Source organism: Cucumis sativus, chromosome 2, assembly GCF_000004075.3.
Source record: "Cucumis sativus cultivar 9930 chromosome 2, Cucumber_9930_V3, whole genome shotgun sequence".
Lineage (NCBI taxonomy): Eukaryota > Viridiplantae > Streptophyta > Magnoliopsida > Cucurbitales > Cucurbitaceae > Cucumis > Cucumis sativus.
The window spans coordinates 23,176,681-23,192,703 of record NC_026656.2 but is presented as its reverse complement, the minus strand read 5'-3'; the positions used below and the strand labels follow the sequence as shown (position 1 = coordinate 23,192,703).

Sequence of the window (16,023 nt, the reverse complement as noted above, 5' to 3'; positions counted from 1 at the left end):
AAGTATACATTTTGGTCTTAGATAGCCAGTCAAGCTAAACGATTATGTAGATAGCCAAGCGATCGTGGAAAATTGAAGACTGTGAAGGCGTTTAGGATTTTTTATTTAAGTCTTGTATTGGGATATTGTTTCATGTATTATTGTAGAATGTATATACAAGCACAAGATTTCATTTTGTGTATACAAATGTAAAAGAAAAATATTGTAGTTTCTAAAACAATATTAATTTTATTGATTTGCTGGCATGAAAAAAAAATATTTATCTACACATACCCAATGTCGGTTTATAAGAAATGGACAATAATGCAACAATTAAATAAAAATAAATTTATTGAAAATATTTATATCAAAACATGCAAGTTCTTATCAAATTCGAGACCATCATCTTCTGAAAAGACCAAACATTCCTTGGATTCTAGAAGATTGAAGCTCACATATAGACTTGCAACTACAACTTTCTGAAGACTGAAGATCAAGAAGTTCTAAATTTTTAATTCGTATTCGAGAGAAAACATCAAATGAGTAAATATTAGAAACTATATTTACAATATTCATCAAAATTCCACGAAATACATTTCTCTCGAAATCTCGTGTGAACAGACACTTTTCAAATTAAAAATCATACACGATCCATATAATAGTAGGTCTTTTTTTAAAAAAAAATTATATAAGCGAATATGCATGTACTATAATAGTTAAAAAAATACATAATAAAGAGTTATTAGAATGGATTTAGATTATATTGAATTTTCAATAAAAAAAATTGAATCAATACTTTTTGAATTATTTCAAATACAAATCAATATGTTCAATTATATATCAATTAAACACCGACGGATAAATAGGTGTAGAATCAACATGGAACATGCCATAAAATTGTGACTCCCCTTCTGGCTTTTCATTCTCATTGAATAAACTTCTGATAAATCCTTCAATATAAATATTTGGCTTCATTGGTGTCCCCTTCCCAGAGGTAATATGATTCTTAAAATTCAAATTGTATGTAAGTGCAAGCGATGGACCTGCACCATAATTCCCCTCGGTCGGCCACCCGGTTTCTCCAATTGCAATGGCGACATCTCCAGCACATGCCTTATCGATTGCGGCATGAAAGGCATCCACCATTTCATCAAAGACGTTCTTATAATATAAGTTCCCATCAATTCGTATTGGGGGGTTTTGTTCTGTTTGGGAAGTGAATGTTGCATAACCCAAACTTATATTAGTGTATCCCGTGTAAGCATATGCATCATAGGGATATAAGCTAAGCATCAAAGGCGAGCCTTGTCCCCATAAGAACTGAAGGATTCCTTTCATGTTCTCAAGAACGTTTGGGTCAAAAGCGCCACTAGATGGAGGGGTTTGAACCCCCAAAGCGGTTAAGCCAACCATCGTGGTGATTTTCACTTGTCCGAGGTAACGACTATTGAGGAGATCTTGAAGGGATCTCATGACAGGCAATATGTTGTCATCCAGTCCCGGTATGACCTTGTCACCAACAACGATGTAGTTGATGGTGAACTCGCCGATGAATGGTACGACGTACTTGTCAAACCACTCCTCCACTGCCGTTTGATTGGTCGCCTGGTTTATTATCAACTCGCCTGGTACGCTAAAAGAGACTTCGATATCTGTGCCACGAAACTGTTCGAGAATATCGAGATTTGGTTCATTGAATCGAATGCGACGAATGTTGTATTTTTCACAGAGTTGCACCACCTTCCATGGTGGTGGAAGGTTGTTACCCTCAGATCCATAATATGCACCGACAAAAATGTTGTTTCCTCTCGCAACAATGGATGACATGGCTACCATAAATAATAGGGCAATCGCATGGAAATTATGCTTTGCCATTTTTTTCCAAATATGATGGCCGATTGATTTGAACGTCAAATTTCTATATATAATAGATTACAAAGGCTTGTTTGTTTGTAACCTTGTAGGCCAAAAAAAAATTAGATAAATACAGTTTAATTTGTTGCACGCACAATGCGTTGTGAATTTATGGCTAGAAATAATTCTTTGTTTTTTTTTAGCAAATATCAATTTGAACTCAAACTTTGGATTTATATCAATTTACAAACTCTACTAACAATTGTATAAATTAATTGAACTCTAAATTTTAGATTTTTTTTTTCGATTTTTCTCGTTCTTATTCTTTTCTATTATAATTGAAGGGTTTAAATTGATACAATTATAAAAGTTAAAGATTTGGATTGATACAAATATGAAAGTTTAGGGACTAATTTGATATAAATATTAATTTGAATCTCAAATTAATACAATTATTATTTTAAGGTTTAGCTATAGATAAAACTCGAAAAGTTTGGCTCTAAATTGATATATTTATTTAATCATTTAAGAACATCTTTAACTAATTCCAACCCTCCCTTTTTCTCTACTAAAATAACAACAATAACTATAAACATATGTTTTCAACAAAATTGTGGTAATTTTGTATAAAAAATGGGATTGATTTTGACTATTATGATTTCTAAAAAAAGAAATTTGTTTGTATTCCAATAGATAATAATAACCTTGACTTATTTAAAACATTGTACTTTGTTTCTTAGTCACTTATGTCCTTTTATGTATATAAAAAATATTAATCAATAATACTTCCTTTTTTGGTTGAATATTTTTAAAACTTACCATCAATTATATTCTTTAGCCAACAATAATTCATATGTTTGTGAATTTGAATTGAAGTAAATTTTGATAGAGTTGATTGAGTCATAATATAATATACTTTTAAAAAATCTAAAATAAGATTTTTAAAAGGGACACTTGTAAAAATAGCAAAATAAGTTATAATAATTAAGTCCGTAGCACAGACATTTTATTATTTTCAAAAATGGCAAAAACAAAGTCCAGTCCACACATTAAGAGGTGAAATGTCACAAATGCCCTCGTTACTAATATATGTTTGATACACCTGATACTTCTTGATACATCTGATACATTTGATTGATACACTTGATGCACCTAATACTCTTTGATACACTTGATACCTTTTGATACACACCTAAAATATTACTAATATATGTTTGATACACCTGATATATTGCAGATACATTTAGTACTATTCACTTATACAATTGATTGATTAAATACATTTGATATGCTTGAAGTCCTACTTATACAATTGATATATTATTGATATACATTTATAAACTTGATTCATATACTTGATAATGATTCATTTTACTGATATGCTTTAACAATATATTGTTGATATACTTGATGAGGATACACTGAGTTACATTATTCATATACTTAATAATACTCTAATTAATTGCATAAAATTTGAAAAAACAAAAATCACGTAATAAGTATATTAACCAACTAATACATATAATATAAGTATATCACAATATTAATATACCAAACTGAGACAGAGTAAAACCAAAAAATTAATGTAAAAAAAAAATAAAATCATTTGGAATCAAATTCAACTCAAAATATACATCGAAGAAAGTAAAAAAAAAAAAAAATCACAAATGAAGTTAAATTACTCTGATCAACAACCATTATATTATATTTTATATTGCAATTATTGTACTATTGATACTTTAAAATTAAGACATAAAAAATAAATAATTTTTATAGTATAAGAATAAACAAATAATTAGGACCTTAAAAAGTTGAAGAATAAATAAATAATGAGTAGGACATTAAAAGAAGAAAAATAAGTCATTAATGGGTAGTTTAGAAATAATAACAAATTTAAGATGGAGTAGTGAAAATTTTGAATGGAAAATTTCCCTTTCCAAAATGTATTGTTGCCACATATTCGAGACAACGCGAAGCGATTGATGTCCAATTTTAATTAAAAATGAAAAAATGGAGTTGTGACTAATCATATTTTCAGTGTGATTGGACACCAAAATAAAGTAAATAATTTAAAATAAAATAAAAAATGGTCTGAAAAAAAAACTAAAGTTGAATTCGAAAGTCATTTGTATACCGAGAAAGTGTTTAACACCCTATAAGGCCAAATTTAATGTCTTGAATAAAATTTATTTAGAAAAAAAGATTTTTTTTTAATGTTTTATTTCATTGCTCATAACTCCAATATTGGAAGCAATGATAAGTGGAATGCATTCCGATAATTAGAATGTATTGAGAAAAATTTCCTCACCTAATGATAAATTATTATCAATTTTTCAAAATTTATCATATACTAGTATTTTAATAACGATTTTTAAAAAATATTCATTAATTTTTTTTTCTTACCATCAAATCTTAGACTTTAAAGATATTGATTCCTCACCTCAAGAATCTAGAAATAAGCCAGAAATTTAGGACACGTTTGGTAAAGTTTTTGTCCTCCGTTTCTTGTTCCGGGTTCCATATTCCTTTTTTCATGTTTCTTCTTCTTTTAGAACAAGAAACATGTAACGACCCAACTCTCCTACTAAGCTGGAGTCATTACCATTTAAATAAACATAAACTTTTTATTTTTAATAAAAAAAAGTACTAAAATGTAATTAAACATTTTAAATATTTAGTTAAAATAATAGTAATATATATATATATATATATATATAAATAAATAAAGAGAGAATGAAATTATTAATTAAATAATCAAAATAGCTAATTAAAATACTAGTTTGAGCCCAAAATGTAATTAAAGAAAATATTTGAAATAAACATGAGTTTCTAAAAAAAATTCTAAATATAAATTATTGATAAGTGTGGAAGAAATTGGAGCTACTTCCTATGGCGAACCACGGTCACTTATTATCATTCGCCAGCTTGCTTTTACCCTTACTTTTACCTGTAAAAATTAAACACGTAAAAGAAAGAGTATAAATTTATACCTAGTAAGGGACCACTATTAGTACCGTTATGTGTTTGTTAACATCTCGTTAGAGTTCTATAATAAAATACCTCTTACTATTGTGCTCCCGAACGCACGCTATCCAATGGTCCCATAGGAACACATCATGGCTATCGGTGAACCCGAATGAATCATTCTAAAGTAGAGTCGGGCTGTAGGGACTCTCGATAAACCTGAATGAATCACCCTAAAAGAGAGTCGGACTAAATCCAACACAACTTTGAATGGAAAATTTCACAGTTCCAATCTTCCAACAAAATAATCAACCTTGAAGTAAAAATAACATTCCAACTTAAATCCATAACTCATATTATTTTGTCTCCTTTATCCTTTACGTTTAGACTCACTCCTAAAAAAATCAATAAAATTTTATATTTAGAAAGTGTTGGGATATTTTTAAAGTTTAAAACCCTAAACAATCCATAAATTTTAAAATTGAGATCTAAACTCTTGAGATGGTTTTAAGTTTAAAATGAAAAATTGAATTAACTATTAAATACTTATTATAGTTCAGTTACATTTTAAACATAAGACTAAAATGGACCTAATATTTCAGCAATATATATAGTATTTAAAGTATAAGATGGAATTTATTCAAAAGGACAAAAATGGCTTGTCATGAACTGGCGCAACACAATCCCAAAAAGCTTCATTGTCAGTCGGCGCTGTGCTAATCTGCTTAGCGCCTGTCGGTGCTGCTCTCTTCTCTGTTACATTAATTTTAACATTAAACTACACTTTACTCTGCAACTTTAACATATCTATTCCCTTCTAACTTTCTATCAATCTCATCACATTTTAATATTTGAAGATTACATTTAGATTAGTTAGAAAACAATAGATTTTGCAAACACACATATATCATAACATTTGAATCGAAAGTCAAACTTGCAAAATGCAAACACCAGTTGCTTGGCTTGCAAGACTACTAATGGTGGGAAGGGAAGGGAAGGGAAGGAAATTTCTAGGAAAGGGAAGTGGGGGATGGGGAAGATGACACGTGTAAAATGAAAAGTGTTGATTGGTTATGCTGAAAAGTCACGTAACCAGGTTATTATATATTTGAATGGGTATGGAGTTGGCAACGTCGGCATGCGTTTGCGTTTGGTGCAAACCTTAAATTAAAAATAAAAATTGGTAGGCCTTCGAAACAAACTCTTTTTGTGTATTTAATTATAAATTATATATCTAAAGAGAGAGAGAGAAAAAAAAAAAAAAAAGAATAAAAAGGTTTTGTTGCCTTCGGCGGCATTGTCGGTTGTAAATGAAAAAAGCATGCGTTTCTTGCGTCTAATTACGCACCCTTTTCATGTTCAAATTAGCCTATGGAAGATTAGAATAGATAGCTATCATCTATAATCTATATTCTATTAAATGGCAAAATATTATAAATAAAAAAAAACATTTTTAGACTATTTTGTCCATTTAATTTTAAATGTATTACATATATGACATCCACATTTTCATATATTCATTTTAAATATAAAATAAAACAAATTATTATCAATACTATAAATCTATAGATACCAATTATCTCACCATACCATATGTCTTATGATTGTAGATACTTAGTGTACACTATGTGTCAAACAAACATGATACTTTTAGTAGCTATCTAATGTCACATCCTACTTGTTACGTTGCCTATAAATAGTGACATTTGGTGAAGTTATAGTGGGTTTCCACGTTGTGAGAATTTCATGAAACAGGGAGAAAAGGGAGAAATTCATGATATTTTCAATTTTCCTAATTTTTTTTGAATTTTGTAATTTATTATTTATATTATATATTATTATTTTATTATTTTAATATTATATATATTTTATTGGTTTTCGTATTTCGGTTATGCCTCGTCTTCACAACACGTTATCAACACCTACCTCGATCATCTCCTCCACCAAGGTAGGTAGTCCCCTCCGGTCACCCTAATGGTATGTCGACTTTTCCTACTCGTTATAATTAAGAAAATAAATATTATTTTGAATGTTTGGTATATATTAAATTTATATTATTTGATGTTAATAGTAATAATTGTTTTTCATTAAAGTTTGATACAATGAAAAGTCATTAAGAATATGATCATAAAAAAATAATTGTTCTATATTTTGGATATGCTTGTGCAATAGCAATATCAAGTGTACTTAATTCCTTCTTGTGGTTGAGTGATATAACAATTTATTGATTGAAAAAATCATAAATATCAGTTGACTAAAAATATAACGAGATATTTTTCGTGTATGCTAGTTTTGTAAGTGTTGAATTTTGTAGCAAGAAATATAATTGGTATGTCATGGAAGTGTGGAAGTGTATGATGGTTTTGTAGGTTTCTTAGATGTTGAATTCTATAGCTAGAAATATTATTGGTTTGTCATGGATGTGTGGAAGTGTATATGCTGATTTTGTAGGTGTTGATCTTTTGCCTTGCAAGTGAAATATAGAAGTAATATATAAGGTTTGTCATGGAGTGGTAGACAGCTAGCAATCGTGCAACAATTTTTTTTATATTTTTTTAATATTCGATGATAAACATTTCTTGTCGTAATTCGTGACAAATAATGTCGATCTCGATACCTTAAAAATGAAAAATAATGCAATAATTAAAAAAAATCAAACAAGGCTTTGATGTCATTTTAAAATAGACATTAAAGATATTCATTGATGTCAGTTTAAAAACGACATCAAAGGCATCATTAGTATCGGTTTAAAAACGACATCAAAGAAAAACCGACACTAAAGGTCAACAATAACACCGTACAAAATGTTGGTTTAAAACGACATCAATAGCCATTAATGTCGTTTTTAAAACGACATTAATGATGTCTTTGATGTTGTTTTTAAACCGACATCAAAGCATAAATGAAAATAAAGGCCTTAACTAACGCTAGTATAGAATTTCAGTTTTGAAACGACACCAAAGGCCATTAATGTCGATTTTATATGGACATTAAAGGACAAATTTCTTCTAGTGGCTCGTCCTAAGGGGGAGTTTGTTAGGTTGTGGTCCCATTTTCATTTATTATTTAATCTTGTATGATGGTTGAGATATGCGGTTGGCTGTTTGGATTTATAGTTGGTGCTAGTCCTCTTAGTTGGGATTGCGTTGTGAATCGTAGATGTTTGAAAGGAGTTGTTGTTCGAGTTCTTTGTAGAGTGATATGTTTTACGAAAGTGGTAAGCATTTGGTATGTACTTTGGAGAACTTTTAGGTGATGATACATCATGCCAAACATAAGAGATCAATAAGCTCTCAACAATGCTTGAAGCTAGAATTGCACGTAAGTATTGATTAAGGGGGAGTAATATCGTAAATGTTATGATAACTGTTATATGTTTAATACATTACTGATTATTGAATCAGTCTATCGTCAGCACAGTGAACTATGAATGAAGTGTTGCACCCTAAGTCATAACATTGTAAAGATCAATTATTAACATTGTAAAGATCAATTGTTATACGAAGCAACATAATCTCTTATCATAGATCTAAAGGCCCTCAAATGTACATGCTAGCTCATCTAACTGGGTTACCAAAGTCTTGTGTGTTTGTGATCCATTGCTTACATACTTCCTCAGTTGTTTCCTTACTTATTAACTCTTGGTACAATATATGATGCAACTATAACTAAGTGTGTATTTTCTCATTTCTAACTAAGATTGTTACTTCAAAATTTATAAAATAAAAATAAAAATAATTGACTACTAAAGTAGAAATTTTATTTTAAAATAAGATTAACGACACAAAAGAAATGAATAAATAAGTAAATTGAACTTTTGTTCACGGTCCACTAGAAAATAATAAAATATAACAATAAAATAAAACAAAATAAAATAATCCTAACATTCAGCTTCCTATCAACACATTTAAAATATTTTGTAAACAAATATACGTGGAAGCAATCCTCTAGTCCCAAAATGCACGATCACGAGCTAGTCTCACTCTCGTAAATCGCTAGTCTGCTCTTGTCTTATAACGCCTAGAAAACATGAAACAAGAAAGAATAAGTATAAAAATATTCAGTAAGCTGGGGCCTTTTGGGTGAGTTGCTGAACGCATTCTAAGATAGACATATAATGTACAAATGATAGCATGACATATGTAATAATCTTGAAGGATCACAAACCATAACATAGGTAGTGAACTTGAGGGAACACAAAACATAGTGTAAGTATTGATTCCAAAGGAACACAGTTCATGGAGTAGGCAGTTATACAATAGGAACACAAAATAACATGCATAAGATGTACATAGCCCCTTAGAAGAGTGAACAATCACCGCTAATCTTATCATACATTCATCAATCAATAGGCTTTAACATAGTGTCATAGTCCAAAGTTTTCCAATATAAATATGTTGAATACAATACATAGCATATAAATTTAATCCATTATACATAGCATATAAATTTAATCCATTATACATAGCATGCTTATATGGTATCATAATTAAAAAAGATAATTATTTACTTTTGAGTGTCTGACTCAAGAGTATCTAGTAGAAGAATAACTTACCTCTTTGAGTTTAAGGGTTAGTTGCAAAATAATTCACAAATCCAACGTAGCACATAACAAATTTAATTAATAATTTTATCCAATAAAACTATAAATTACAATCCGATTTTAATTCTCCAATTTGGTTCGTAAATGGAGCTTGAAAACTAATTTTCAATTTGGAGGGAGATCCACAAATTACACAAAAAAAAAAAAAAAAAAATCTCGAATGGACTTCATCAAGAAAACCCAAATTAATTCAAACAATAAACACAACTTTAGAACTTTAATATTTGATATTTCAAAACCCATCTAAAAATCCCAAAGTCCATCTAAAAACTCATCAGACTCACCACTGTTCGGTCAGAAGAGGCAACATCGGCTAGGGTTATGTTGAAGAAGAAGAGTTCCAACAAATGTTTTCTTTTCTCCTCTTTTCTCTTTTCTTTTCAATTCAACCATTATGATGCAATTATATTTATAAACCCAAATAATAATACTAATAATATTTATCATTATTATTTCCTTTTTCTTTCACAATATATATAGGAAAATTGCATTAGATCACACAAACCTTCAGAAAAAAACAACCAATGACTCTTGTTTTTGTTTATTTTTTTTTTTTTGTTTTTTTTTTTTTTTGCGTATTGCGAATATGAAAAATATGACAAGTAATTAGTGATATCAGAGAACTATCGGAGGGTTATCAGAGAACTATAAGAGGGTTATCAATTTTTAAATTTGCTACTTTTAGTGACATTGGCCCTATTATCGTAAATTCTTTTGCTATTTTTGCAAACACCCCATATATGTATATTACAAACGTGAATTATCAAAAATAGCAAATTTGACAAAATATTTACAACATATAACACGATTTTCAGATTCTATCAATAATAGACATTGATAGTCAATGATATGCTTCTATCAGTGACATTGATAGCCAGTGATAGAAGCTTATCAGTTTCTATCATTGATAAAATCCAAAATTTTGATGTAAATATTTTAATTTATTTTGTTATTTAAAAAAATGTGCCTATTACAAATGTGTGTATATATATTATTTCCATTCTCTTTCATCAAATCCTTATCATTCTCCACCAAATCAACATCATCCCTTCTCTCCTCGTTAACTCTTTTTATTTTTCAACAAATATAAATATATTTGATCGTATAATTAACTTTACTTCCTCTTATTAATTATTTATAGAAAAACAAATAATGAATATCATATTCTACCAAAAGTCTAAATTATTAATTAAATATACATACTCATATATATAAATACTTAATTAACAAAATCAACACAAATCCAGTTCTGTTAATCAACCAAATGTGGGTGTGAATTTTCTTCGTATTTTGTAATTTAATAATTAAAACCAGATGTTCACGTAAAAAGAATAAAATTTGGTTGAATGGTAATCAATCCCAAGACGCTGCAACAAACATAAAACAACTACAGCCTAAAAGGACTTTCGAGTGTTGAGATTTTAAAAATATAGCTTATAATATTGAACACGGATAAATCATATGCATATAATAAGAGTGAAATATAACAAAACCAAAACTTACGTGAAAAATCCCTCAACGTACGAAGAAAAATCATGAGACCTTTCTAAAAATCTTCTACTATAAATATAAATATAATGGACTACAAATAGTTTCTTCTCTAGTTGTTAGTAGCCAGAGAATGCAACAACCCATCAACAAAGCATATCATTGACAAATAAAACAACGCGTGATAATCCCCTTCATCAAGTACATAAACAAACTATTTCTTTTAACCAAGAACACCATTACACACCAAGTGATAGCGAAGACTTACATAATCGACTCTTCTTTTCCTTTCCTCCTCTGTTGCACAGCACTCTCAATCTCACTTTTGTTTTTCTATCTCCTGCTATCTATTCATGTTTTTCTTACAGAATAAAAAAGACCCACGACAGAAGTTTGGCTCACTAGGTTTCTCTGCTTATTTATAAAATCTAAAAGGCCTTACAGGGTCACTTATAATGACTATCAATCTACACATTTCATGCTTTTCATATGAATAATGTCTTTGTCATCATATTTGAGTCGTTCTCATCTATGTGCATATTTTTAATCTCTAATAATTAAAATGTCTTGAATCTAATTATATTTTACATAAATATACTTGAACATCAAGTGGAAAATCAATATTTTACTAAGATGAATAACATTCATATTTTACTGTACACACACGTGAACACACACCCATTTGTACGTAACTGTTCTCTTGCCCTTAGAAAACTTCACTACTTACGTATGGTTCTCATTCATTGACTCCATGTCCTCCTCCATTGCTTCCAAACAGCCATCTTAATTACTTTTATCACTTAGCTTCCTCACAACTTTTTGGCACTCCCCTATCAATAAACAATACATATATATTCATGTGAAGAGCACGGTCGCGTCTAAAGGGCTGACGATCGCTAGTGAATCTTTCTAACTTTAGTAGTTTCTTGAGGTGGTGGTTTTGGAATTGGTAAATCGTTGGGGGCATAATATCATCAATACCTTTGACATTGTATGTTTATATCCATCATCCGTCTTCTATGTCTGAAGAAGAAGTACCCATATCTACTAGATCATCTTTTTTAGGTTATGGGGTTTGTTTGGGATCATTATATCTGATCTTCGATGGTATTTTAATCTACGTAGCATCTTGGCTTCTAACAAACCTTTTCTTTTCAATCGAACAATGACAAAACTTGTCACATTTATAACCTAAAATTAATATACCTTATATGTTGGAATTATCATTACAATTAGAGTACATAATGTGATATGTTTGTAAAGTGATGGGCGCACTTATTAAGGGTGTAAACAATATAGAAAACAACTTCTGTCCAATTTTTTTTTTTTTAGAATTAAACCATTAGACATTTGACATCTAACTCTATCCATTATGGTTCTATTTAACCTTTCATCCAGCACCATTTTGTTGAGAGGTATATAACAGTCCTATGCCTCATTAATCCATGTTCTTTACAAAAATTATTGAATTTCTCACTACAAAATTCTAAACTATTATAAGTTCTTAGACATTTAACTTGTTTAGATGAAGTTTGTTTTTCTACCATGGTTTTCCATTCTTTAAATTTTCCTAGAGTCTGGTCTTTAAACTTTAAAATAAACCTAACTCTTTATAGAGTAATCATTAGTAAATGTTAGAAAATACCTGAAATTATTTAAAGATGGTGTTTAAAAGGGTCCCATTGGTTGGAATGAATGTAGTCTAGGATATCTTTGGTGTTGTGATAAGCCTTATGGAAACTTTGTCTTGTAGACTTGCCAACTACACAATGCTCATAGAAAGAAAGCTTTCCAGCCACTCCTTTAGGAACGATTCCTTGTTATGACAACATTTTCAATCCATTTCCACTTATATGGAAAAGTCTTCTATGCCACAAATCCCGTTCAGTTAGCATATAATCAAAAACATTAGAGCAGTATGGTTCTTGGACACTTCTTTGATGAGAAATAGTCCATTGATTTTTAAACCGACAAGAATAATCTTGGAGTCTTTTAATATATATTTCAAACCTTTCAGTAGAACCCTTGTACTCACAACCTATGGAGTCTAGCATGCCAAAGGAGATTAAATTTCTTTTCAAGGATGGAACATATGCCTCACATTCCTAAGAAGTGTTGCTGTCCCATCTCTAAACTTAAGTGTAATAGATCCAATGCCTACAATGCTGCAAGCATTATCATTTTCCATGTATATTAGGCCTCCATTCCACACTTTATATGTTGTAAACCATCTCTTTAATAATGTCATATGGAATGAACACTCTGAATCAAGTACCTAACTATGAGTTTCTTTATTACCTTATGTTGGAATTGAATTTGCTAAGACAGTTAAGGCATCTGAATACACAAATGAGACTTGTTCTACTACGGATGCTTTTGCCTTAGGTTCTTCTTGCTGTTTGTCTTTTTGTTTATTTTGATTTTGCTTTTTCTTTAGAAAGAAACAATCTTGTATGAGGTGTCCCTTTTTGTGGCAAAATGTGCATTCTATTTTTTATTTATTTTTCTGATTCTTATATTCTTTTGAGTTGCTTTCGCTCTTCCCTTTTGAGAACAAACCTTCACCATTTGCTTGATCTCTTTTCTGTGAATTAGGCTCCAATTCTTTGGCTTTTATTGCTGAAATAACATCATATGTGGGGATTTTTGGCCTTCTATATTTAAGAGCCATTTTGACTTCTTTGTATGCTCTTGAAAGTGAGTTGGGTAGAATAAATGATTCATTTTCATCACCTATCTTGTCTCTCAATTCTTTAAAATCTGAAGGCAACTTCTTGAATTCTCCAACATTTTTTGTCAAAGATTTGTTGCCATCCATCTTAAAGGTAAGGAACCTCTCCTTTACGTATGCACGGTTAGGTAGATTTTTGGACTTATAGATTTCATCCAATTTTGTCCACATTTCATAAGTTGTTTCTTCACCAATGACTTCCCTAAGAATATTGTCACTTAGGTTTAAACCTGTGGCACCATAGGATACATTTTCTATAGTTCTTTGTCTTCTTGAGTCACTGTTTTAGGTAGCTTTTTTGGATTTGTGAGAGATTTCAATGTCTTTTACTGGCTGACTATGACTTTGATCTTAACTTTCCATAAGGTAAACTTTCTCTTATCATCAAACTTCTCAATATCATACCTTGCTACTGTCATCTTTGAGTTTCTTGAAATCAAGAATGTGGTTGGTGGAGCTTTTCTTAAATCTTTTTTGTCGGCTCTAGTACCAAATTAAAGGGACATGCATGTGTATGGTGAGAAGGAGTTCACCTGATCTTTGCATGTAAAACTAGGTTGTCTCTCTCTACTGCCTTTACCTTTTCCATTCTTTTCACTTTGCGTGTGATTATGTTGATTACAGAAGATTAAGAAACTTCTCCAAGCTTTCTTCTTCTTTACCTTCATTTCTCTGTTTCTTTTATGGATTTTTACTGATGGTTTTATTTGTAGAAGGTGGTGAGATGATGAAGATGAAGAGAGGAAGAAGGAGAAGAAGAACACACGATTTTTAAGTGGTTCGGCAAATATACCTACGTTCACTGTGCTTTTGGAAGCAAGATTATATTTCAGTATATCTTTAGTTTCAAATGATACTAGGTATTTATAGATCTACTCTAAGATTCTAGTTAAATAAATTGAAATTGTTAAATCTTTAATTAAAAGAAGTTATAATTAACAAATTTCAGCTACAATTCTTTTACAAATTAAAAAGATAAACTATTTTAGTAAAGAGTTTCCACACTTCACTTAGCATTAATTTCTTTCTCTCTTTTTTTCAATGGTTTTTTTTTAATTTTTTATGTCATTACTACCAATAATATTATACTTAATTCAATCTCATTAACAAGAATATCGTTTTTAACCCTCTTGTAGGAAAAGCTTCTGAACAAGAATTAATGAAATTATTTGGATATTAAAAAACTTTTGCAAAGTCAGCAACTTATGCTTTTGAAGAAACCACATATAGCTATCATCCAAAAGGCCCTTTCAACAATAATCATGAAGCTGCTAACCAAGCTGCTGGATGTGCCTATGAGATTAACACCACTTAGGGTTCTAAGGTTTTTTTTTTTCATTTCACTCTATAAAATGATTATGTTCCGATGGTTTTGGAATTTATATGTTTGTTTACTTAGAGATTAATATCTCAACTCTTTTATATATATAAACAATGGAAGTATGTTATTAGTGAAAATTTAAAAATAATAACAAAAATTTGAAAACATATTTTGAGAGAGTAGATAGTAAAACAATGAAAATGAATCAATTTTCATTGAAGCTAGTTTGTTTCAAAACACACATTTGACTCATGGTTTGATAATTAATTGGGTTAATTCACTATTTTTTGTATTTTTTTTTTAAGAATTGTGCTTGTTTCCCACCATTTCGTCTAATTAATTTTCATCTTTCCTAATTAAAAAACTGGTGAACCATTGGCCAAATTTGAATAACTTCTTTTTTCAAGTTTTCAAAACATTTGCTTCACTCTTTGTCTAAAACAGATTTTTTTATCACAATAAAGAAACTTTTAAGTTGAAGCACATGGCAGTGTTTATAAGTTTAGAATATTTTGAAAAACAAAATGATTACCAAAATTATGAGACTTTCATTTCTTGTTTGTAGAAATCAAACTGTGTTTGCTTCTCAAATCGTTTATATTCTTGGCCAAATTCCAAAGATAACTAAATATTGTAAATATTGTATGGAGTGGTGTAATATTAGACTACTGTTTGAATTCTTAAACAAATTCCAAAGTGAAGGCGTGTGTTTTGCTAGAATTGCAGATAGGGTGGATGTATGGATCTACAACGGAGGATCTGTTAACAGGCTTCGTTATTCAATCAAGAGGGTGGAGATCCATTTACATTGCATTATATCCTCCATCATTCTTAGGGTGTGCACCCTCAAAACTTGTTACTTCATTAACTCAACAGAATCGATGGGCATCTGGCTTCCATGAAATTTTATGCAGCAAACGCTGCTCTATGTTTGGTACAATTCAAACAATGTGCAGCCTACTTATGGGTCCTCACTTGGGGCCTTCGTCCCATTCCAGAGATTTCTTATGCTTTACTTCCACCCTACTGTCTCATCAATAACTCCTCTTTCTTCCCTACTGTAAGTATACAAATTCATTGTTA

General features: G+C 30.0%; 1 protein-coding gene across 1 annotated transcript; it reads right to left on the bottom strand.

The window, feature by feature from the left end:
* Window positions 1–819: 819 nt before the first annotated feature.
* On the bottom strand, window positions 820–1,806 carry LOC101217707 (probable glucan endo-1,3-beta-glucosidase BG4). The gene has a single exon (XM_004153724.3). It carries the CDS (start codon window positions 1,804–1,806, stop codon window positions 820–822), a length of 987 nt encoding a protein of 328 aa, XP_004153772.3.
* Window positions 1,807–16,023: the final 14,217 nt, after the last annotated feature.